Source organism: Phacochoerus africanus, chromosome 11 (genome assembly GCF_016906955.1).
Source record: "Phacochoerus africanus isolate WHEZ1 chromosome 11, ROS_Pafr_v1, whole genome shotgun sequence".
Lineage (NCBI taxonomy): Eukaryota > Metazoa > Chordata > Mammalia > Artiodactyla > Suidae > Phacochoerus > Phacochoerus africanus.
In genome coordinates, this window is record NC_062554.1 from 72,517,315 (window position 1) to 72,542,320 (window position 25,006).

A 25,006-nucleotide genomic window follows, 5' to 3' on the forward strand; every position below is an offset into this window, starting at 1 on the left:
CATGGTGGGGTTCACTAGAACTGAGAAAGTTAACAACATGCAGGTAGGTGCTTACTGTCAAATTTGCTGCATATTTTATTTAAAATCTATTATTTTTACAGAACTCATTAATCTGATATTTTTTATATTAAAATCATTTTCAGTCCTGTAAGACTCAGTAAAATCTATTTCACTGCATTCAAACAATTAATTTCAATAATCAGGGTTTCTTTCTATCTTTAATCTGGGTTTCCACCCATATGTTGTAATAGAAACAGTTTGTATTCTATAAACCAAAACAAAATACGCATTTGAATGAGTAAATACAACATTTACTCTGCCTCTACTTACACTTTTTAACATGGCCACTTCTGCTTCCTTCTTAGAAGAGAGGTAATTGTATGAGTGAATTTAGATGGATTCTGCTCATGAAAAAGTAAGCGTCTGTGTCTCAGAGGTTCTAGAAATTCATTGGCTGCGGGGGACACAGTGTTGGTATCAGGTTAAGGGATTCCTTCCGTTCTTACTAATTACTCCAGAATTTCTGCTCTTCACTCAACTGGTTATAGCTTACTATATTAGGCTCTATTATATATCTAATTCATTTGATTCTATTATAGTAATGACATTCATAGTATTGCTTTGTTTTGCCTCGCTCCCACCCTTTCATTGTTCTACTCTTGAATTACATTTTCCTTTATCTTTAAAGTTCACATTCTTTTGGGAAAACCATTCTGTAGCTTACCTTAATTCAGTAGTAAGTACACAGTAGATTCTTAGGATGTGTGTATTGATGTCCTGATTATTTCTTATCCAAGTAAATCTTACGAGCGCTCTTACTTGACAACAGTTTGTGAGCCTCATTTAAAGTTAACTTTTATTAATGTAACTGTTTCTTTGTAGAGAGTCTGATTCTCTATATAAATTTTTTTCATTGTTTAAACTTTTATTGATGTGTATAGTTAACTTACAATGTTGTGGTAATTTCTGCTGTATCAGTTATTTATGTAAAAACTTTTAAGAATGAATTAACTTCTGTTTCTCGATCTGAGAGTCTGCGATGTTATTAGATGATATTTCCTGCAGCAAACAATTATAAAACCTAGATGTCAGAATTCTCTTGTGGTACAATGGGCTAAGGATCTGGTATTGCCACTGCAGTGGCTTGGGTCATTGCTGTGCAATGGGTTCTGTCCCTGGCCTGGGGACTTCCACATGCTGCAAGCACAGTCAAAAGAAAACAAAACAAAACCTAGATGTTATACAAAAGGCAACTTCCTGAAGATCCTGGAGAGTGAACAGAATCATATAGACTCTGGTGGGAGTATACTGGAGAGTGAACAGAAGTATATAGACTCTGGTGGGAGTTCATAGTAGCAGTTAAGGAAAAGGAAGCTATAAAAATAAATTCCATCTCCATGGCATTTAGCACAGGCCTAAGGAAAGTCTTTGAGGCACACAACTAGAGGCAAGCATAGGAAACCCTATAGTCTTTATGGATTGGGAAACCAGAAAAGTGAAGCCAAGAAGCTGAAAACACTGAAAAGAGTAGGGGGAAGTTCAGAATGGAAAGAGTCAAAGAAGGGATCCCCAATTTCTGTCTACCTCTCTCCTACTAACTCATGAACCATGTTTGTGTGGAACAGACTGATTGCAGCCAAATAAAAAGATCTGAACAGAGACTGAAACTGCTGCACAAGAGAGAATTTATAGTTCAAGCCTGGCCAAGAAAATTGCATACCGAAAACAAAGGAAAAACAGTACTTACGAGAGAAAAATAACAGAATCCAAAACCTCTGTAGAATTAGAGGATGATGCAGTCCAACTTTACCTAAATACATAGAGCCAAAAAATGGAATACAGCCTTAAGTAAAGAGAAAATCAATATAGTCTGAACTCAAGGTGTTGGAGTGAAGGGATAAAGATTTTAAATGGACTATTTAAGCTATTTTCAATAAAGTAAGACAAATTTTTTTTTTTAAAAAAGGCATGAGCCTCTCAGTAGAGAAATAGGAGGGTCTAGTAGGAATAGTAGTAAGAAAACTAAAGAGAAATCCTAGAATTGAAAAATACAATTTTAGCAATTAAAAAAAATTACTAAATATACTTAACAGCCAATGGACATTACAGAAGAATTTGTGAACTTGAAGATAGATCAATAGAAATAATTCAAAATGAAGAACGTAAAGCAAAGGTTATCAAAACCTTAGGGACATGCTGAGTTATACTAAATTGTCAAACATACATGTCATTGGAATACCAGGTGGAGATGAGAGAGGTAGAATGAGGTGGAAAAAATATTTGAAGAAACGGCCAAAAATTTGCAGATACCAGATGCTAATGAACAACGAGCAGAATAAACACAAAAATGTAGTGGGGTGTCTTATGGTGAAACTGCCTCCTGAAAACTGTAATAGACTTATGACATTAAAGTGACCAATGATTTGATTAACAGCTGACTTCTCATGAGAAACTGTTGAAAGTAGAAGAGAGTTGTACAGCACTGTTCAGGTACCGAAAGAAAAAGAAATGTCTATCCAGAATTTTATAACCAGCAAAAATACCATTCAAGAATGAAGATGAAATTAAAATAGTTATAGATAAAATTTTTTTAAAAAAACCCTGAAATTGTCACCAACAAATATGTAACATGTGAAAAGTTGAAGGAAGTTTTCAGACTGAAAGAAAATGAGACCAGGTGAAAATACCAATCCTCAGAAAAGAATGAAGAACATTGGTAACAGAAACTACTTGAGGAAATGCAAAAGATTTTTTTTTTCTATTTCCACTTAATTTCTTTTAAATCCATATAGCTGCTTAAAACTGAAAATGCAACATTCTTTTCTAGAGTTCATAATATATGTAAATGTATTACATATAACTAACATGATATGTGGAGGGATATAGACCTATAAGACTGCAAGACTTCTATATACTATGTAAAGCAGTACCTTGTTAGCAGGAAGTGGACTGTGAAATATCAAAAATGTACATTGTAATGCATAGGAAAATAATGAAAAATAATACAAAGAACTTTAACTCTTTTGCCTACAGGAAAATAGAAGTAGAATAAAAAAAAAGTGTAATTAGAAAAAGTGGTAAAGGAGGAACCAAGAAAGCAAAAAGAGATAACATATAGTGGCAGTAAACCAAACCACTTTAAATGTTACTGGAATAAACACTCATTAAAAGTCAGACATTGTCAGAATGGATTAAAAAAAGCCTATACTTAATAAGAAAAAACACACATAGATTGATAACAAATGGATTGAAAAGATAGGCCGTGCAAATAGTAAGCATGAGGAAGCTGGAGTGGATATATTAATCTCAGATAAAATAAATTTGAAAACAAAACACATCAGAGATAGAGGGATTTATAATGGTGTAAGGATCAGTTCAACTGGAAGATACAATGAATATAAATGTATATTGCCTAGTAACAGAGCTTCAAAGTAGATGAAGCAATAATTGACAGAATTCAAGAGAAAATGAGAAAATTCAATCATAGCTGGAGATTTTAACACCACAGAGAAACTAATAGAACAAGTTAGCTAGAAAATCAGCAAATTCATAGAAGATATTAACAACACTCTCAACCATTTAATTGTTACTTATGGGACAACATACCCAACAATGGCAGGATATATTTTCTTTTCAAGTATAGATGCTACATTTATCAAGAAAAACCATATATTCTTGGCCATTAAATATGTCCTAATGGATTTAAAGCCTAAATCATACAGATTCTCTAGTAACAGTGTTATTCTCTAATAACAGTGTAGTTAGAAATCAGTAAGATAATCAGAAAACCTAAGTATTTGGAAATTGTTACACACATCTAAATAAAGATTGAATTAAAGAAGACATCATAAGATAAATTAGAAAATATTTTATTTTATTTATTTTTTATTTTTTCGTCTTTTTGCCTTTTCTAGGGCCGCTCCTGCAGTATATGGAGATTCCCAGGCTAGGGGTCGAATTGGAGCTGTAGCCACCGGCCTACACCAGAGCCACAGCAACACCAGATCCAAGCCGCGTCTGCAACCTACACCACAGCTCATGGCAATGCCGGATCCTTAACCCACTGAGCAAGGCCAGGGATCGAACCCGCAACCTCATGGTTCCTAGTTGGATTCGTTAACCACTGCGCCACGACGGGAACTCCAGAAAATATTTTGAACTGAATGATAATGAGACTATAACATATCAAAAGTTGTGGGGTACAGTTAAGTCAGTGCTTAGAGGGAGGTATATATAGTATTTAGCTTTACTTCTTTTCTAATCTGTGTTCCTTATATTTCTTGTCTTTACTGTAAAGGCTTAGACCTCCTCCAGCACAGTGTAAAATACAAATAGTAAGAGTTGATATTCTTGTCCTGTACTCTCATCCCTCATCCATCCTGGATAAAAAGCACTGAGCCTTTCTCCATGGAGTATGATGTTGGTTATTTTATAGACGCCCATAATCATGTTGAAGAAACTCTCTTCTGTTAGTAGTTTTCTGATATTTATCATGAAAGGATAAATTTAGTCAAATTTTTTTTCCTGAATCTATTTAAACAATCATAACTTTCTTTCCTAAAGAAATGTATTAATATGGTGAATTCTGTTGGTTAATTTCAAAATAGAATTTTAGGCTGTTAAACCAGTCTTACATTCCTAAGACAGATACCACTTGGTCATGAATCAGTTTGCTGATATTTTCCTTAAGATTTCAAAAAATTTATGTCCATGAAGTTTATGAGTCTAGTTATGTTTTCTTGTAGTATCTCTGTTTGGTTTAGGACTCAGAGCAATATTAGTCTCATAAAACAATTGGGAAACATTGTCTTCTACTCTCTGAGGGTCTATATAGGATTAATACTTTTTGAAAATTTTTATTAAGTTTAATTAATAAATAAATTAATTAACTGCTCAGAGTTCCCATTGTGGCTCAGCGACTAGTATCCATGAGGATGCAGGTTCAATCCCTAGCCTCGCTCAGTGGCTTAAGCATCTAGCATTGCTGTGAGCTATAGTGTAGGTTGCAGACGCAGCTCAGATCCCGTGTTGCTCTGGCTGTGGCGTAGGCCAGCAGCTGCAGCTGTGATTTGACTCCTAGTCTAGGAACTTCCATATGCCACAGGTGCAGCCCTAAAAAGAAAGAAACAAAAATTGCTCAAATTTTTTGTTTCTTCTTAGGTCAGTATTTATAAATTTATCAAGGATTTTTCATTTCATCTGGTTTGGTAATTTTCTTGGCATTAAATTCGTAATATTCCCTTATTATCCTTTTAATGTCTGAAGAATTTTTAGTGATAGCCATTCTCTCATTCTTGATATTGAAAAAATGTATCATATCTGTTTGTATTTCCTGTATCTGTGTGGCCCATCATATCCCTGGGTTCTTTAAATATCTAAAAATCTTAAGTTTTGTGATTAAAAATAGTAACTCATGGGAAAGAAGTTTTGGTGAAGTCTCTCTTGATAAGTTAATTAAATTGATAGATGTTAGTGTAACCTGTAAAGGCACACGTGTAAATAGTTCTCTTGTTCTCTTGAGAGGTGGGGTTTGACTTTCCTGCTTGACGTTTTGGAATTTGTAACTTCAGTTTGGAAACCGTCTGAAGGCTAAGTATCTGAGTGAAAAGTCATCACAGAGTTAATTTTGGCTGATGTGAAGTCACAGCATTTGCAGGATTATCTCTAGAATGATTTAACACGCCTTTCTTTTTCTTTTTCAGTTGGAATCAACAGGACTAGGCCTTAGTAGTAGTAGACTAAGAACAACTCTAAACAGAATACAGGAGAGTCTCATTGATATGGTAAGTAATCAGTGGGAATCAATTCTTTTGGGTTATGGAAAATAGAAATTAGCTAATCAATGACATGTGAATAGAAATTAGCTAACAACTGCATGTAAATGTATGTGTGTATTTATGTTGAGTGCCTGTGAGATGGGAGCAAGCCTGACCCAAAGTTTGGCAGATCTTTGTGATGGGGCCCTGAAATATTCCAGAGAGTTAGGCTGCAAAGAGTGTTTAGGACCAGTTTATAAATGTCCTTAACATTCAAGAAGTTGAGTTCAGTCGACTATGCGGTAGGGGGTGTGGATTCTTAGCTGAGTGATGCGATGAAATGCATGTTTTAAAAAGATAGGTTATAGAGTTCCTGTCATGGTCCAGCGGTAATGAACCTGATTAGAATCCATGAGGATATGGGTTTGATCCCTGGCCTCACTCTGTGGGTCAAGGATCCTGCATTGCTGTGAGCTTTGGTGTAGGTCGCAGATGCGGCCCTGATCCTGTGTTCCTGTGGCTGTGGTGTAGGCCGGCAGCTACAGCTTCGATTCAACTCCTAGCCTGGGAACTTCCATATGCGGCCCCTAAAAAGACAAAAATAAAATAAAAAATAAAAGATAAGTTAGGTAGCAGAACAAGGCTGAACCTCTATAGTGTTTAAGCTAAAAAAAAAAAAAAAAGGTTTTCTTATGCTGGGTCACTGTAGCCAGAGTTTTTTTGTTACTCGGTGCATTTCTCTGCATCTATGAATTTTCCTTCACTTCTTCACCTACCCAAACAAGCAATCATTTCCCTCTTTTCTCATAAGCTCTATATTATGAGCATACTTCTGTTGAAGTTTGTAATCATTCTTTTGAGAAGTACTTATTTGGAATAATTACTGTATACTGAGCATTGTTAATAGTGCTGGAAAGTCATCAGTGCTCAAAATAGGTAATTCCCATCTTCTCGGAACTTGTATTTTATTGGGACAGAGAGACAGATAAAATGTATAACAGAGTGTCAGAGGCTAATAAGTGCCAAGCAGAAAGTGAAGCAGAGCAATAGGACAATAATCTGTGAACAGATACAGGGATAGAGTAAGACAGGTACATGCACATATGTGGAGTGAGCACTGTTTATGCAGAGGAAGTAACCTGTGTCCGTGTCATCCATGTCCCTTACCATTTGGAGATCTTTTTGCCCAACACACACACATACTCATAGCACTTAGCTTGGAACATAGCATCTCTTCAATAAATGTTTATAGAGTAAACGGATAAACTCTAATCCTTGCGTTTGGCATCTCCTGGACTTACCTGGCTTATTTCCTTGGTGTTTTTTTTGTTTTGTTTTGTTTTTGTTTTTGTTTTGTTTTGTTTTGTCCACTTAATCCTTTCAGAGTCAAGGCTCCTTGTTTGGCACAGCCATGTATTTCTTTCTTTTTTTCTTTTGGTCTTTGTTGTGTAGTGTAAAATCCATTGACTATCAACCCCATTGGCAGTTATCTGTGTTTCAATTTTCCTTCTCTTTGTTTGATACTTAGTATAACCTTGACCTACAGATCTTGTGTTCTAGATCTTAATCAACAGCTAAAGTTTTTATTGTTTCTGGAAGAATGCCTCAAGATTGGCTGAAATACACCGCTAGAGCCATTCACTCTAGCGTTTCTCTGCCATCTCTGCTAGTTACTAGCTTTTGATTGTCAAACCACAGTTCCAGATCTGACCCTTAAGGCCTTCATTTAAGGCTACAGATTTTGCCAGACAGTGTGTAATGAAATAGCATGACCCAGTAAACAATGGGACTAAACTTGCTGTTCTTTGAGACAGGAGCCACCCATCTACTGATGACAGTGTATCTCTAGCATCTGTCATACCAGTCGATATTCATTGGATAAGTTTTCCTGAAATGGTGTAGTAGTCAGTGTTAGAAATGTGTTTTTTAAAACTAACTACACACTGCTCCCCAATAAATAAATCGATAGATGTGCCTGTTTTTTCCTTGGCATCTTGTCTTTGAAAGAAATCTTTCCTTTATGTCCTTATTCTTACATCTCTTACATCAAAGACTGTGCCTTGGACCAGAAAACTGTGTGAGCCGTTGTTCCCCCTTCAGTTTACAGGGAGTGCTGACTTTTGACAGCGCCTCTTTAGGGTCCTCACTCCTCTGATGGATGAGACTTTATGTCCATACAGTAAAAGTTTTTTTCTGAAATTTCCTATTAGTTTCCAATGTTTTACATGTGAAAGTATTACTCATACTGATAAGCCTTGTTTTATTATTTAAAAAAAGATATTTGTCATTTACTAGACCTTGATCTCAGGTTTTCATAAGGTGGTATGTAAATTTCCATCACTTCATTAATTTGCATTGACATTGTCATTAATTGGTTTCTTGCTATTCAGTACATTTTTTGGCTATTAAAATAATTTATAACCTAATCATTCTGGTGCTTTTGGGTAATTTTATTTTCTCTACACATATCTTCTAAGTTCTGCTTCTCTTTAACTGTAAAAAGCAAAATGAAGTCATTATGTTCTTAAGAATGCCACCTAAAATTGTTTATCATATAAATTAACTGTAAACTAAGGACATTTGTTAGACACATCAAATAAAAGTCTAAAAAAAGTGATCTAATGGTGGATAAAAGGAAAGAAAGCTGTAGGTGATAATTGTACCAGAAATGTTCATTTTTAGTTATCTACTTGGTGCTACTAAATTATTTGCTTTAAGACTTTTGGCCAAATTTAAATCTTTGATAATAAAAATGAATTTTAAATTGATCCAGAAGAGTCCATAAATATGAGTTCTCTGTGTACTAGTACATTAGTGCCAGGAAAGGCTAAGTCTTTAGAGGATTTTATACGTTTTCCTTCCATACTAGTATAAGCTGAGACACTGGATCCCATTTTGGAGCTTTTCATTTAAGTGCTCAGTAAGCACATTCCATTTATTTGTGTCACCTTGACCTCTTGGTGACTCTTGCTCTCTTCAAGCATATTTCTCTAAATGGATCTGTTTTGAAGGCAGCACCATCATCATTTCTTGATGGATTTTAAGAGGGGTGTGACACTGGGCAGAGTGGAGGATGGTACCTCACTTCTGGACAGTGGAGGTGCCATTACTGGGGATGGATGAGATTTCTGGGAGGGACACATTTCAGGAGGAAATCATAATGCTCAGTTTCATGTATGTTAAATGCACTGAAGGTGAGAGAGATCAGAGCTAGCATATAAATTTTGAGCTTTTGGAATGTGGATGGGCATTTAAAACTGTGGGAGCAGGTGAAATCATCTAGCAAGTAGAAGTTAAGTAGGAGACAGCCCAGGACTGAACTCTGAGGCACTCCAGTGTTTAAAGGTCGGTGAGGAGGCATTCAGAGATGGATATTCAGAGTTGACTACTGGATTTGGCCATAAGGAGCCCACTGAGAACCTTAATAACTCTTTGGAATGGGGCAGACAAAAGCCTGATTGGAATGGGCTTGAAAGAGAATAATAAGAAGAGAAGATACTTAGGATCATCTTCATCATTTAAACTAACTGAGGGCCTTCTAATGCCAAGAGGCCTGCCTGCCAAAGACGTGAGATACGAAGAGGGTAAAATTGGTCCATACCCTCCAAGAACTCATGGTGAGGTAGAGGAGTCAGAAAACAACAACTGATAATGTAAGCTTTATGCTACATATAGGTAAATGTGTGCATAATGTTAACACGAGGAAGGGCGTTATTCTTCTTGGAAGACAGAAAATTACAGAAAGGAAGTGAATATGAGCTCAAACTTAAAAAAATGAGGTAAGACCTAGGCAGGCAAGAGGAGAGCTGCTAAGACAGGCATGTCAGTAGGACAAGGACAGCAAGTGGTGTGACTAGACCTTTGGGGTGTAGAGGACATCTTGAAATGGGGCTGGTAAGGTAGCTGTTTGTAAAAGAGCAATATCATGGCAGCAAGTTTAGGCTTTTTTCCTCTATAAGGAAGGGATTGTCAATTGAGACTTTTAAGTTGGGGAGTGGTATGACCACACACCTCCATTTTAGAAGGATCACCTAGGTATTATTGAAAAACAAATGAGTTAATGGTATGGAAAGAGGAGTAGAAACAGGAAAAGCTAGAGGACTATTAGGGGACTTTTAGAATAGTCTAGTCAGGAACGCTATGGGGCCTTACTCCTGGTGAGGGAGTGACATGAGGAAGAAACAAACGAGTGATGTCTGTTTAGGCATGATGGAGGTTGAGGAGGAAGGGGAGTTAAGAATGATTCTAAGGTTCTTCACTTGGACAGTCTGGTAGATAGTGATTAAATAGCCACCAGGATTAATTAAATAGCATAGGCAACCACTTGGTATCAAAGAGTGTGTAATTTTATGATGTTTGTTTGTTTTTGTTTTTTCTTGTGTGGAAGAGGGGTGATTATTTTCCTTTTTAGTAGAAGGAAATGAATAACGGAGCTGTGACATTGATTAACTTGTATAGTTCCCTTATCCTGATTCTCCTTAGAGAAAACACAGTTGTTCCCTAAATAACTTTTAAATGTTAATTAATTAGAGATTGAAGAGAGACAATACCTTTAGTAGAAAATAGGATATAAAAAAGAACTAAAGAAGAATAAAACCATTTTCTAACTTGAAAGATTTTTAGAAAGATTTTTATAATGTTTTATTAAAGACCTGTTAGGCTCCCAGAGTCCTGTGCATATGATGTCTCTTTGACTTGTAAGGAAAATGTTAGAGATCTGTGACTGTGTAATTGATTTAAAAAGTAATCTAGGAGTTCCCTTTGTGGCTCAGCAGTCAATGAACTGGACTAGGATTCATGAGGATGCAGGTTCAATCCCTGGCCTTGCTCAGTGGTTAAGGAACCAGTGTTGCCGTGAGCTGTGGTGTAGGTCACAGACAAGACTCAAATCTGGCATTGCTGTGGCTGTGGCTCCGATTTGACCCCTAGCCTGGAAACCTCCATATGCCTCAGGTGCAGCCCTAAGAAGCAAAACAAACAAGCAGAAAAGTAATCTAGATATACATTTTGTATACTTTTAGATTTGTTTGTATTCAATTTTTGTGCTGTAATTTTCTTTGAGGATCTCTTAAGACTTAACCTACTCTGCTCTTTGAATAGCCCTCCTTTATTTCCATTGACTGTCCTCCTTCAGGTCAATAATCTGTCCCCAGACATATATAATAAATTTGATTCTGTTTCAATTTAGAACTGCATTTTAGTCCTGCTTTCTTGGAATTATACCAAAGTTGCCTTGATTAAGTCTTAGGTGGGAAATTGTTAATCACACATAATTCTGGATTTTTCCAGCTTGGTCCTGGAGAGGCAATCACTTTTTCCTCATTTGCAAGTTCTTGAAGGACATCTCTCTCTTATCTCTATGAAATGTCTATCAGTTCATAAAGATTCCTTGTGTTGGCCAATTTTAGGTCCTACACAGATAGTAGAATACAGAGTTGGATCATTTTCACTTAGTATAAAAAGGCAAGTTCTCATAGTCAGGAGGAAAAAAGGAACTGAAACTAAGTGGAAGTAATATATGCCTGAGAGGATTTTAATTATAGTTCCATTCCTGTAAAATCACGTGGTTGATTGCTATTGGATTTGCAGTTTCAGACCGTGTGTGTATGAATGTTTATTTTCAGGAAGTTTCAGCTGATCCTTCTGCCACACTTACAGCAGCAGAAGAGAGAAAGGAGAAGGTACCGAGCCCTCACCTCAGTCACCTGGTGGTTTTGACATCTGGGGATACATTGTATGGCTTGGCAGAAAGAGTGGTAGCCACAGAATCCTTGTAAGTTGTTAAGAACAGTTGCTTTGCCATTAAATAAGAAAGGTTGTAAAAATAAGAATTGTGCAATTAGCCTTATAGCTATATGCATCTCCTGCTTCTAAATAATACTTGAATTACTCTGTATTTCTGAAATGTATATCCTAAAATAGATTATCAATTGCTTTTTTAAAACTGCATGGTTAATTTTCTGGTCTACGAATGGAAGGGGGGGAACTCTTAAATTTCAATCTTAAGCAACGTGGTCCTTTCTTTAAGTAAGACTTTAGAAAAGCATGTTATAGTATAGTACTTTATATTTTCCTCCTGAATTATGATTTCTAGAGAAATTATTATTCTAGTTAACATAACATTGTCAGTTTATGTTAAATATGGTAGACCCTTGACTTCAGCAGGAGTACTTCTTGACCCTTGTAAATCTCCAAGTCCTTTAATAAAATCAAAACGTGGCTTTTTCCATAAAATGTAGTCCACTGTAATTTAATAGTTTTTGTGTACATAACAAAAAGTAGGGAAAAGTGGTATGTATGGCTGCCAGCAGTCTTCCAGCCGAATGACTCCCACTCATGCACCCGAGCCTCCTGCCCTGAAGTTCACGTGTGTGTCTCAGCTAAGTTCTAGTTTGTTAGATGTGATGAATGTTTGGGTTATTTCTGAAAAGTGTCAGAAATAACCCAAACATGTTAAATCTGTGAATTCATGGGTCTGGTGTGTGTAATTACATGGGATCTTGGAAAGAAATCCTTTCCAAAAATACTGCTGTATTCTTTCTTCAATCTTTGGTGTTATCTGTCCTCATATCTTATATGCAAAGCAACATAACTCTCCACCTTGTGGTGATCAGATTAACTCCTTTGAAGTCACCCTTCTTTCATCAGCTCACTTTCAGTGATAAACTCGGCTCTAATTTTTATGTGAATTGTAAATGAGTGTGTCAAATGGCAATGCAAGATAGTTCTTTTGGATGGAAACTGTTAAACTTTTGCTCAGCGATCTTAAAGATTAGTTATGCAAAAATATTGACAGGCTCTAAATCCTGTGCTTTGTTTACATGGTGGGTTATGTATTCCCTTTAGGGTTTTCCTGGCAGAACAGTTTGAGTTCCTTCAGCCTCATCTGGATGCTGTGATGCCTGCAGTGAAAAAACCCTTTCTTCAGCAGTTCTATTCTCAGGTCAGACATGTCTTACGTATCATTTCAACTGTGAGCAAGATAGGACTGTCACACATTATTTAGTTTAATTTTTTACTGGTAGTCAGTCTTCCAGACCCAGGAGAGCTGGATTAGAATATTAGTTTAATTCACTCATGAATTGCTATAATTAAATAAGTACTTTGAGCACCTCATATAACTTTTAGTGTAGTGAGAGAAAGAGCCAATTAAAACTGTATTACATTAAAGTATAATTAGGGAGAGGAAACAGTGGCAGCGTATTTAACCTTGACTAGAGGAGGAAAAGGGAGTATGGTTAGGAGAAGGTTGTCTAGGGAGATTGTTTTGAGGAAGTGATGTTTAAACTGGACTGGCGGGAAAGAGGATGAGTCAGAAATGTATTTTGGACTAAGGTAGTGGCTTTTAGGAAGACCTGCAGATAAGATAGAGCATGCTGCCTATGAGCAGCTGAGGAAAACTCAAGCTCCCAGAGCAGAGAGGAGGACTGCTGAGGAGAAAGACGGCTGGAGTAAGGAAGCAGAAGCCAGGTGGTAAACAGCGCCCCCAGCTGGGAGATGGGCTTTGTTCCAAAGGTACTGGGAGCTACTGGGGGATTTGAAACAACAGGTGGTGAGAAGCATGGTCAGGTGTGTGTTTTAGAAAGAATGCTTTGGGGGCAGTGTGATGAGCAGACTTTAGATGGCAAACCAAGAGGCCTAGAGGTGGGAGACCAACTCAAAGCCCGTTAGAATAGTGCAGGTGAGAGATGATGGAATCTTGAGGTATGGTGTGGAAGTGGAATTGGAGAGAAGGGCAAGAATTTGAGAAATAATCTGCTAGTCTCCATGGAAATCTGTAGGTTTTTTACAGTTGTATGGTCCGTGAACTCAAGTTTGTTGAATGTCTCAAAATTATATTTTGAGTAAGACCTTTGCTCATAAGTTAAGTATTTTCATAATTTAAATCTCCATATGTATATAGTGTTTTATTTTCAGGTGTGATGTGTACTAGAAGTAGGAATATTCTTTATAAATTTGATACTTTTAGAAAATAATTGTTTTCATTTCTGTAACATTTATTTCAGACAGTCTCCACGGCCAGTGAACTACGCAAACCAATTTACTGGATTGTGGCCGGTAAAGCCATTGATTATGAACAGATGCTGCTCCTAATGGCTAATGTGAAATGGGATGTAAAAGAAATTATGTCACAGCACAACGTTTATGTAGATGCACTGTTAAAGGCAAGTATTCTGGGAAACATCTCTGTTCAAGATGATTCTTCTACTAAGAGAGTTCTTCCTATAATTGCAGTGACTCTAAAATCATGAGATTGTAGTTATTACCACATTTTAGCATTCTTGAGGTATTAAAGTCCCTGAGTTGGATTAGGCCTTCTTTCTGAATTTTGTTTTCTTTTGTACCCAAGAATACTTCTGTTTTTACTCATTAAATTCCCATTTTTGAGTTTGTTAAGTTTGTCTTGGCTGTCTTTCATATTATGTAAACTCAGTAGCCATGACTGTAGTGACAAGAAACTGCTTGTTTAATTAGAAGAGATTTTATAGTTGTGTATATTCATTAGCGAGAAACTATACCCCTGATTATTCTAAATTGTTCCTTCCAGAAATCATATTACTTTTTGCGGTATGTCATGTCATGCAGACCCCTTTGTGTTTAATGATTTATATTTATGAGGTTTCTGGAAAGAATTGTCATTTTTTTTCATTTATGCATCACGAGATATTTATAAATTACCTGACATGTGCTATGCACAGATCCAGGTGCTGGCAATATAGTTGCGAATTAAGGAACTTACATGCTATCAAGGAATGTATATGCCAGTGTGGGACAGCTGTAAGGAGATACATTAGTATGTAGTATGTCAGATGATGAATAGTCCTGTGAAAAAATAACCAGCAGAAGAGGCAGCGAGAGTAGCAGGTGTGGGGTGGGGAGGAATACCATTTATTTTACCTGTGGTCAGAGGGGGACTCTGATAAAGTGAGAATTAAAGTGAACTTGAAGGAAGTGAGGAAATGAACCGAGGAAATGAACTGTATGAATGTCTGAGGTGAGGAAAGAGCATCGAAGAAAATGAAAACAGCTTTAAGAAAAATTTTGCTTTTCATATTTGTCAGTGAAAAGAAAACTGGCCCATCTTAGCTCCTGACTTATCTCATTTATATAAACATTCTTATCTGCTTAGTCCAAGGCAGTAAATAAGAGCTGCCTCTTACTTGAGAACCAGTAAACAAAGCCTAAGATCAAAACAGAGATAGCAGCGGAATTCAGCTGGTATTCCAATTCCCAGTGATATCTGGGCCCTTTCTGGAGGGCTGAGTGCAGAACTGTGGGGCTGTCTCCAGACTCGGGGAACTAAGGGTGCCAAGATCAGTTGACAGTGTGTGGGTGTTAGCATGAGATCTAAGAGTGCTCTATAATTGCCACCTTGGAGGAACTTTAATTTCTGGAGCACCCAGGAGACTTCAGCTGGGAATTTTAATTTGGAATGTAAAAGGTACATGTAATTTATAAATAACCATACTCCTTCTTTTTTGAACAATTGGGTTTTTAAAAACTTGATTCTGTTTTTTACAACATGCTAGTTATTGTGCTCACGGAGATGCAAGAAGAGACTTCTGCCCTCAGTGAATAGACATACCAGTAGGAAGCCAGTTGCTTCAGTTATTCTTTATTCCAAGAAGCATTAATATTATAAGAACCAGTGTTATTCAGATTATTAACTTGAACCCAGGTTTCAGCAATTAAAGACTTTCATAAGGAAACTTTTGTGATAACTTTTGTTCTTTCTGATGCATTTCTAAATCCAACATTTAGGTAAAAGCAGCCTGCATTTATTGCCTGAAAAGAATCATAAGTAAAATGAAAGGGTGTTATTTATTTAACAGTAGGCATTCCTGAACATTGAATTTAGCAATGAGTAGAATGACATTTTATATAGTAAACATATGAATTTATCTTTAAAATATTAATGAAAAGTATTGAATTATGATTCTTGGAAATCCAAAGCAGAGTTTACTATAGGGAAACATATGCAGAGTAGCAATTACTCCTGTTCTGCTAGATTCATGAAATGAAAAATAGGAAGAACAATTACTTACTTTGATTTTCAAAATTAAGCTTAGTAGTTTGAAGACTCACTTCTTTTTCATAAACAATTAAAGGCAGTAACTGTAAAAATTACTCATCAAAAAAAATTGTGATTTAGGAGGTAGCAAAGGGTAATATAATAATCATGTGGTAGTTTTGGTGATGATCAGATTATTTTTCCACTTGTGTATTAATGGAAAATTTTGAGCATATGTCAGTCTTGACTTTGTAAGCATTGTTTAGCTTTTCTATTGAGGAAACTAAAAAAAAAAAAAGTCATTTTTTAAGACTTGTTAAGTATGTTTGAACTGTATGGTCAAGGAAGGATCAATCATATTTACTCTTATAAAGATGATAATAGTTCAGAGAAATCAGAAATAAATTTTTTGGAGGGAAAATCATCTGCTGCTTTCATATAGTTGTTGAAATTGTCTAGTTTGGAGTTCCCATCGTGGCTCAGTGGTTAATGAATCTGACTAGTATCCATGAGGACGCAGGTTCAATCCCTGGCTTTGCTCAGTGGGTTAAGGATCCGGCATTGCCAGGAGCTGTGGTGTAGGTCCTAGACGCAGCTCAAATCTGGCAGTGCTGTGGCTGTGGCGTAGGCTGGCGGCTGCAGCTCCAATTTGACCCCTAGCCTGGGAACCCCCATATGCTGCAGGAGTAGCCCTAAAAAGACAAAAAAAAAAAAAGAAAAGAAAAAAAGAAATTGTCTAGTTATATGTATTTTTATTTTTAGTAGAGTGGTACCATGTATTTTTAGTATGGTGGTATTACTAGTAAGTAATAAAAATGTTCAGTTTTTCTGTAGGTAGCGAGATAAAAATATTACAGAGTTTTTTTGCTAAAAATTTATAGCTATTACATGACTTTTGAATCATTCAGTATGTAATGATTTATTTACTTTAAAAGAACGTTTAGAAAAGAGAATAATTTATCCGAGTGCTCTCTAAGGAATACAGCTACAATTACAAGTAGTTCACTCTGAGTTGAAAGCTCAGTAAAACATTTTTTGAAAAATCTGTGTTTCTTGGGAATTCCTGCTGTGGCACGGTGGAAACAAATCTGACTAGTATCTGTGAGGATGTGGGTTCAGTCTCCAGCCTCGCTCAGTGGGTTGGGGATCTGGCCTTGCTGTGAGCTATGGTGTAGGTCACAGACACGGCTTGGATCCCACATTGCTATGGCTGTGGTGTAGGCCTGCGGCTACAGCTCCGATTTCAACCCCTAGCCTGGGAACTTCCATATGCTGCAAGTGAAGACCTAAAAAGAAAAAAAGAGAAAAATCTGTGTTTCTTGAAGATATTTTTAAAGACATATTAGGTTATTAAGCCTTTGTAATTCATACTGACATAGAAAAATTTGAGATATAGAAACATTTGAACACCGTTATCGTTGTTTAATTAGTTAATGACACATTTCTTTGAGATGAAATGTGGTGTGCTCTGTGTTACAACATATTCAATTTGATGTCCTTAAAAAAACACTTCACCCTAAATCCACTTTATCTTTGGCATTATTTATTTATTTATTTATTGCCTCTAAGATGGGAAAGCAGTGTAGCATTTTAATTATATTCACATATGGCCATGATTTTGTCTCCTTAGGAATTTGAGCAGTTTAATATGAGGCTAAATGAAGTTTCTAAGAAAGTTCGGATACCCCTGCCTGTGTCTAATATCCTTTGGGAACATTGCATACGCCTGGCTAATAGAACTATTGTAGAAGGGTAAGTTTTTCATGAAAGCATTATCTGATTCTTCAATGATAAATCATAATATATGAATAATAATATATGTTATCACTAATGGGTGGAGAGAATAGGTAGAGATAATGATAAATAGCAGACAGTCCCATAATAATTCAGATTTGATTTTGGAATATAATCAGAGAAGAAACCTTAAAGCCCACTGTGTCACTTTTTTTCTTGCTGGTGATTAGCATCAGCTAGTCTAATAGTTATCTGAAAGTTAAACTAATAACGTTATTACCCAGTATAATTACTGTGATGATGATGGTTATACGTAATGTTTATTGAACACTATGTGTCATTTACTGAACCAAACACTTCAGAGAATTCTATCAAGTCCTAATATAAACTCTCTCTGATGGTGTTATACTCTGTTTTATCAGCAGAGAGATGACCTAGCTTCAGAAAACCAAGGCTTAAAGAGATTCAGCAATGTGTTCAAGTTCACACAGTTTTTAATGTAGAGGGGGGCTTATGAACTTCTCATTTCTTTTTTCTTCTTTTTTTGGTCTTTTTGCCTTTTCTAGGGCTGCTCCCATGGCACATGGAGGTTCCCAGGCTAGGGTCCAATTGGAGCTGTAGCTGCCAGCCTACACCACAGCCACAGCAACGCGGATCCCAGCCGCATCTGCGACCTACACCACAGCTCACAGCAATGCTGGATCCTTAACCCACTGAGCGAGGCCAGGGCTCGAACCTGCAACCTCATGGTCCCTAGTTGGATTCGTTAACCACTGAGCCACGATGGGAACTCCCGAACTCCTGATTTCTAATGGCAAAGTCAGTCCTCATCACCACTGTTATCCCTGTTAATGACATCATTATTACTTCAGTGTGAACTGTATAGATCTTTCACATGCCGAGTTTACAGATCTAAAGTAATTGCTCTGCCCATAACATCTAGAACACAATTACGAGTCAATAATGCCTTTAAAATATCCCAGGAAATCAGACTATTTCAAAGACCATTCACAGTGATATAGAACTACACATCAGTTGAATTTTTGCCCTATCACTTCTCTGATTTCTCATCATTCTTATTTCCTATAAAAATGTATTAGAAACATGGTATGTATAAAAATGTATTAAAATGTATTAACAAACTGACACCAATCTTGGCATTTTCTATTGAAATCAACAGTGCCATAAATCCCAAAATGGCTGTGTCAATAATCATGCCTAGAAAATACTGTTAGTAAATGTGTTTAATAGTAGAAAAGTGAATAACAAATGTTATATTTTTGTATAAACCACTTTAAAAAATGAAAGGCTTGGTCACTTGAAATACTATGATTTCTTGAAGATTTCCTTAGGAGAAGTACCTTGTTCCTTAGGCTTGGATTCTCCATATTTTCTATGATTGAAGGAATGAGACACTGATTTAGGAATAAAAAATGTTGTACTGTTGGGACTAACATATTTATTCTTATTACTAGTCCACCTTAAAGCACAGTTTTTTCAGTAGCATAGGGTATCAGAATAGTCTATGAAGTGTTTTGTTTTTTGGTTTTTTTGTTTTTTGTTTTTTTTTTTGCTTTTCAGAGCCATACCTGCAGCACATGGAAGTTCCCATGCTAGGGGTTGAATCCCAGCTACAGCTGCTGGTCTCCACCACAGCCACAGCAACATGGGCTCTGAGCCAAGTCTGAAACCTACACCACAGCTCACAACAACGCCGGATCTCGGACCCATTGACCCAAGGCCAAGGATGAAACCCGCATCCTCGTGGATACTAGTTGGATTCGTTTCCACTGCACCACAATGGGAACTCCCTTTGAAGTGTTTTATTATGAAATATATACTTTCTCTACTTAGATGCTCACATGTTTCTTAGGTTTGCGGCATGGTTATGGGAAAAGTATTTTATTTGTTCCCTTTGCATTGAGTCGGTAAAATAGCAGTTTTATGAAGCTAGGACTGCTTGGGAATATTCATGACTTATTTTTAGAAATAATACTTGGCAGTCAGACTAACTAGAATACCAGATTAATTTACAGATGATTGTGGTAATTGAGGGTATAGAACTGTGGTCTATAGAGCAGCAAAGAACTTTAGAAGTTATTTGAACTCTTTGCTTTGCAAATGAGGAACAGAGGCCCAGACAGGTAAAATGACTGCTGAATGACAGCCAAATACAGTCCAGTCCTTCTGACTCAGGCTCATGTGCTCTTTTTCTATAACCCTCTCATAGAATCTCACCAAATGTGGGTTAAAGAAAAGTTCAAGTACCTTAAGGTTTCTTTTTTAACCATAGCATTTGTTTGTGTTTTTCTCTTATTGTACACGTTAGATATGCCAACGTCAAGAAGTGTAGTAATGAGGGTCGTGCCTTGATGCAATTGGATTTTCAACAGTTTTTAATGAAACTTGAAAAACTCACAGATATCCGGCCCATTCCTGATAAAGAATTTGTGGAAACCTATATTAAAGCCTACTACCTAACTGAGAATGACATGGAACGCTGGATCAAAGAGCATAGGGTGAGAGCTGAGAAGCAGTTAATTAAGTTTGTTTTCCTTTTCCTATGTGCTCTTCCTGTCTGGTATGTCATATAATTCAGAATCATAAGGGTAAAGTAGAAAGAAGCATTTGCTTTTTTAGCGTGAACTACTTAGGCCTGTTCTTTATTATATTCACGCTGTGTCTATGCAGTGCCCTTTGTCTAATCAAATCCTTTTGATACTTTGTGAGCTATAACAGTAATTATCTGGAAGATACCCAGAGTCTGAACTTGAGCTGTGTTTATTCTGCAGCTGTGTGGTCAGAAAAGGCTGAAGCTGGTTTAACATCAAGACAGATTGAACGTAGCAACATTGAAATGATTCACAAGCCGAAGTCTGTTATATAACTTCAGCTCTCTTGTAGCCTCCACAGTGAATGCGTGACAGTCTGAACACGCTGATATGTAGTAGTGATGATGGTATATATTCATATTTAAATAGCTAAATTTAACTTCATCTACATTAGATTTTATCTTAGGTGTAAATTAGATTATTTTTCTTTTGTGTGAATGTATAGATAAGTAGAGAAAATGCTATTTATAAGAAAAGCTATTTAGGATGCTGTATTTTTGATACAGTTCAACATTTATCAGCAGAGCAGGCTCAATATGGGGAGTTTTTCCTTGTGATTGTTACATTTGTCTAGATAGGCAGTATGTTAAGACAGATTTAATGAAAATATGGGAAGTAATAAAATTACCACCCAAATCTTATTCTGTCAGTAACTCTAGTGTTCACATTTATTAATACTATAAACATCATGTGTAAAAGCTGAGCAAATTCTTATTTCCTTTGACTAGCTAAGGAAGTAAGGAATTATTGCTGTTTACTTTATCAGGCTGATACATTCAACACTGTAGAAAAATGAACTGAATTTTAGCCTGGACCATTAGCCTGAGTTCTGTGTAAATGTAGGACGTTTCAGATCTTTGAGAGCAAAGTAGAAACATTCATGTAATTTTCAATAGTTTTGATCAATGCACAAAATTGAGAAAATAGTCACCACTTTTTGTCCCACAGACCTCTGTCATTTAAGAACCAAAATTCTAATGGATTGCTAAATATTGCTAGAATCCATTTAATAAAGTAAGGTGGAAACACTTAGAGGTTGTGCTGAGGAAGGGGTTTGAGGTATAAAGACAAGTAGCTGAGGAGAAAACGCACAGCTCTTAGAGATCCCTTATTTAATGTAAGAAGAATGCCCATTTTAGAGTTTCTTCTTTTAATATAGGAGACTAAAATGTGTAGCTTCGTTATTTTGGAAGAGTTGCAACTAACTGATACTCATAACAGTGAAATTTTTCCAGCAGCAGGAATCGTCTTCTGTGCTGGGGAACTCCCTGCAGTGTCCAGGGCAGTGCTGGGTAGTAGTTTCTAAATGTTGAGTGATTAATTGGGAGAATTTACCAGGTGCTTTCCCGTGCTCTCAGATCAGATACACAAACTGAGTGGTTTGCTGAATTTTCTGAATGAATTCTTTCTCATATTTTGAAATTGTATGGTTTTTATTGGTTACCTCCAGTGAAGGTATGTTCTTTTCTTATCAGATGAGAGTACACAGCCTTCTTTCCCTAGCTGAACTCTTGCTCTTCTTCCAGAGCCAAATCAAGGTGTGGCACTTTCTATTGAGTTCGTATTCATGGTCCTCCTAACAACTTACCTGAAATTCAGGAACCAAGTGGACCTGTATAGCAACAAATACTTAAATAGCTAACTCTTGAACAACATGGATTTGAACTGTACATTTCAAATTTATATGCATATTCTTTTCAACAGTAAATACTGTAGTACTACATGATCCTCAGTTGACTCTTTGGACACAGTGGAACCTCAGATAGGAGGGCCTTCTCTATATTATGTGCAGGGTTTCAACTGCGTGGAGGGTCAGCACCCCAATCCCTGTATCATTCAAGGCCAACTATAGTCTTTACTTTCTAGCTACCAGTACAAGGGTCTAAAAACCAGTAACTTTCTGATCTTTGTTACCTTATTCATTTATTACATCTCAGAAGAGTTGTTCTGGGGTTGGAGATTTTTTTTTTTCCTTTTACCCAAAATATTTGCAAAATGAACAGTGCCAGAAACTACTGACATAGTAGAATTTTAAAAATGTGAATTATCAGTGTATTTTGAGAACTTAATAACAAAGATTATCAAGAAACACGTGGACTGTGTGCAAAAGTAATAAGAAGCATAGGCATGTCACCTGCCACATTAAAAAGATTCTAGTGCTTCTTATTTCAAACGTCTTCTAAAATTTCCCTATCGCCTACAGTACAGCTCTGTAAGCAGTTGTCTTCCATGCTTCAGCTACAGTTTCCACTGCTTCTCACTGCTTTGTAGTGCTCAGTAACTACCCACCGAGACCTTAATCTCTATCTGCCTGTTCTTTTTTCCCCCATTGACCACATGCATGTGTTTTAGTGTACTAAATTCAAAATCTCCTTTTTTTCGAGCAGGAGTATTCAACGAAGCAGCTGATCAATCTGGTAAATGTTTGCCTGGGATCACACATCAATAAGAAAGCAAGACAGAAACTTCTCTCAGCTGTAGATGACATAGACAGACCCAAAAGATAAAGAACACAGTCCTTTCTCCTTAATGGCATCGATCGTCTCCCAACATATATGATGTGGAAGCCAGTGTTTCATGCACTCCTGACAACTGTGTTAAGAAAACTTTGTGCATGTTCTTTGCAGCTGGAAAGGGGGAAACATGGAAGTTTTGTGGTGTTCTCATGTGACTTTTATATGCTCTTACCTCTGCTCTTCAATTTTTGGTCTCATTTGATGCATTCCTTTCTTGAAATGGTATTGCCTCATCGGAACTATTGTTATGTGACAACAATTACACATTTTACTGAAGACTGTACCTTAAGTATATGATTAGAAGGAACAGTGACAATACATCCATGGGCAGTTTGGAGAATGAATTTATGTTGGCATTTTTCTACCCTCTGAATTTGTTCTTAATAAGCATAATATGAGAGGGTTAATGTATAGTATCTCCTAATTATGAGCACTGCATGACAATTGAAAAGTACATGTAAGCAAAATAGTTGAAAAATCAATATGCTTCTTGTGTTTTTAAATGTCAAAGTTTGTGTTAGGGTTTATTTGGTTATGACACAGTGATCATAAATGATGAAATTTAATAAATGTTATACTCTAACATGGTACAGCCTATGTGAGACTGCATTTTGATGTTTTCCACAGCAGACAGATTTCATGAAACTATAATGGAATTTTTTTTTAAGCATGTTCTAATTTTAATGATCTTATATCCTGAAGCCAGTGGTGAAAGTAATTTCATTGGGTAAATCTATTAGGCCCTGAGTAGCATACAGAATGGTGATTGTGGGATTTCCTCCCTTACCTTTTTTTTTTTTTTTTCCCGTGTGGAACACTTTTTCATGTAAACTTTGCTGTCTTTAGATTCACCTTTTGTCTTAGAACAGCAAAACCTGGCTCTCTGACTCAGGAAAGAAATACAGGGTCATATGTGTGCCATTCGTAACTGATTGCTTTGTCCCACGATGCAGTCAGTTTAGCCAGTGATAAACTTTGGAACTCAGTTCGTCTTCAGTAACTATGTACTGTTACTTTAAACTTTGTTTTGAAGCCAGGGATCTTCCACCAACATGTATGACATGAAAATCAATTTCCTGTGCACTCTAGCCAACCTTTAAATGTTTTGCATGTTATTTCTAACTGCGGAGTAGAAGCTTGTATAGTGTTGGGATTGCTGGGCATGACCTGTAATATCAACAGCTCACAGAATCCTGAAGCACCTCATGAGAAACAGGCCTTGTGTCCTGTGTGCCTTCTGAGAGCTGTGGTGCTGCAGCGAAGGGCATAGTGTAGCATGTGATTAAGCACAGAGGTGACAAGCAGATGACTGCCACTCAGGGTCCATTGGTCCCTGCAGGTACCCATAACTGGCATAGGATAACAGGAGGCATTTGAAGAATATGTCTGTGTGAGGGGTGTTAGTATATGTCTGTGTGATGAGTTTTTTTGTTTTCACCCTCTCATTTCCCTGTTCATTTGCTGTCAATTTATAATGACGAGAAATCCTCCCTCTGACAAAAAGGTATGAATTTGGTGCCATTATGATCTACATGTGGAACTAGACTGTGTACTTGTAAGGTAGATTCTGCTGGTAGCCCGTATCTGTCTGCAACTACTTGAAGAAAACAAACTGTGAGATAATCTCAGTCCTTGTTTTAAATGCCATATTCAGCTGAGCACATACAGAGCTAATCAGTCTTATTCTCAAATGAGTAGGAGCTGCTTATTTCTTTGTTTTCACATAGATTTTTAGTTGGTTTTCTTTAATTTCTACTTTAGTTCACTCTGGATAATAAGAATAGCAGTTATCTCCCTGGTAGGGTGTTTTCCTGGGTGACATGAATTGTTAGAGAATTTCTTAGCTTGTTAGAGATTTACCCATGCAATTGGAGGGAACTTTTAGCTTACCTGTGCTTTGCTTTCCCCATCTTCCAAATAAAAGTGGCACATTTTTTGATGCTTTTTGATAAAGCTTTTTGCTGTTTTTTTTTTTTCATTAAAAGGTAGCTTAATAAGTGCAAATAACATCAAAACAGTAATAGGATATTTGAATCATGAAATTACCTAATAGCAAGAAAGCTATCAGACATTTCTCAAATACATTATGCAGTGATATTGAATTATAACTACATAACTAATTTAAAGAGAAATAGAATTGAAAAGCTTGAGAATATAAATGGAACTATACATGTTCTAAAAACTTTACTATTATAAAAAATATGTTTTAGTGTCTAAGTGTTTTTTAACTTTGATGTTTGTGTGATGTGTTCTGTAGAATGCAAGATTTTAGGTTGATATGAGAGGCTGGTAAATTATCCCCTGTGAAAGAATGGTGATTTCTACAAATACATTGTCTTGCATTAAAAAACCAGGGAGAGGGTATTGCCATTGTGG

At 36.5% G+C, this 25,006-nt stretch overlaps 1 protein-coding gene across 1 annotated transcript in view; it reads left to right on the plus strand.

The window, feature by feature from the left end:
• Window positions 1–23,227, plus strand: part of VPS50 (VPS50 subunit of EARP/GARPII complex) — a 137,769-nt gene extending 114,542 nt beyond the window's left edge. The window contains 7 exon segments of the mRNA XM_047752045.1: window positions 5,703–5,783; window positions 11,381–11,529; window positions 12,603–12,699; window positions 13,763–13,921; window positions 17,399–17,520; window positions 19,832–20,021; window positions 22,502–23,227. Coding sequence (XP_047608001.1) covers window positions 5,703–5,783; window positions 11,381–11,529; window positions 12,603–12,699; window positions 13,763–13,921; window positions 17,399–17,520; window positions 19,832–20,021; window positions 22,502–22,621 — 918 coding nt within the window. The 3' untranslated portion in view covers window positions 22,622–23,227.
• The last annotated feature ends 1,779 nt before the right edge of the window (window positions 23,228–25,006 follow it).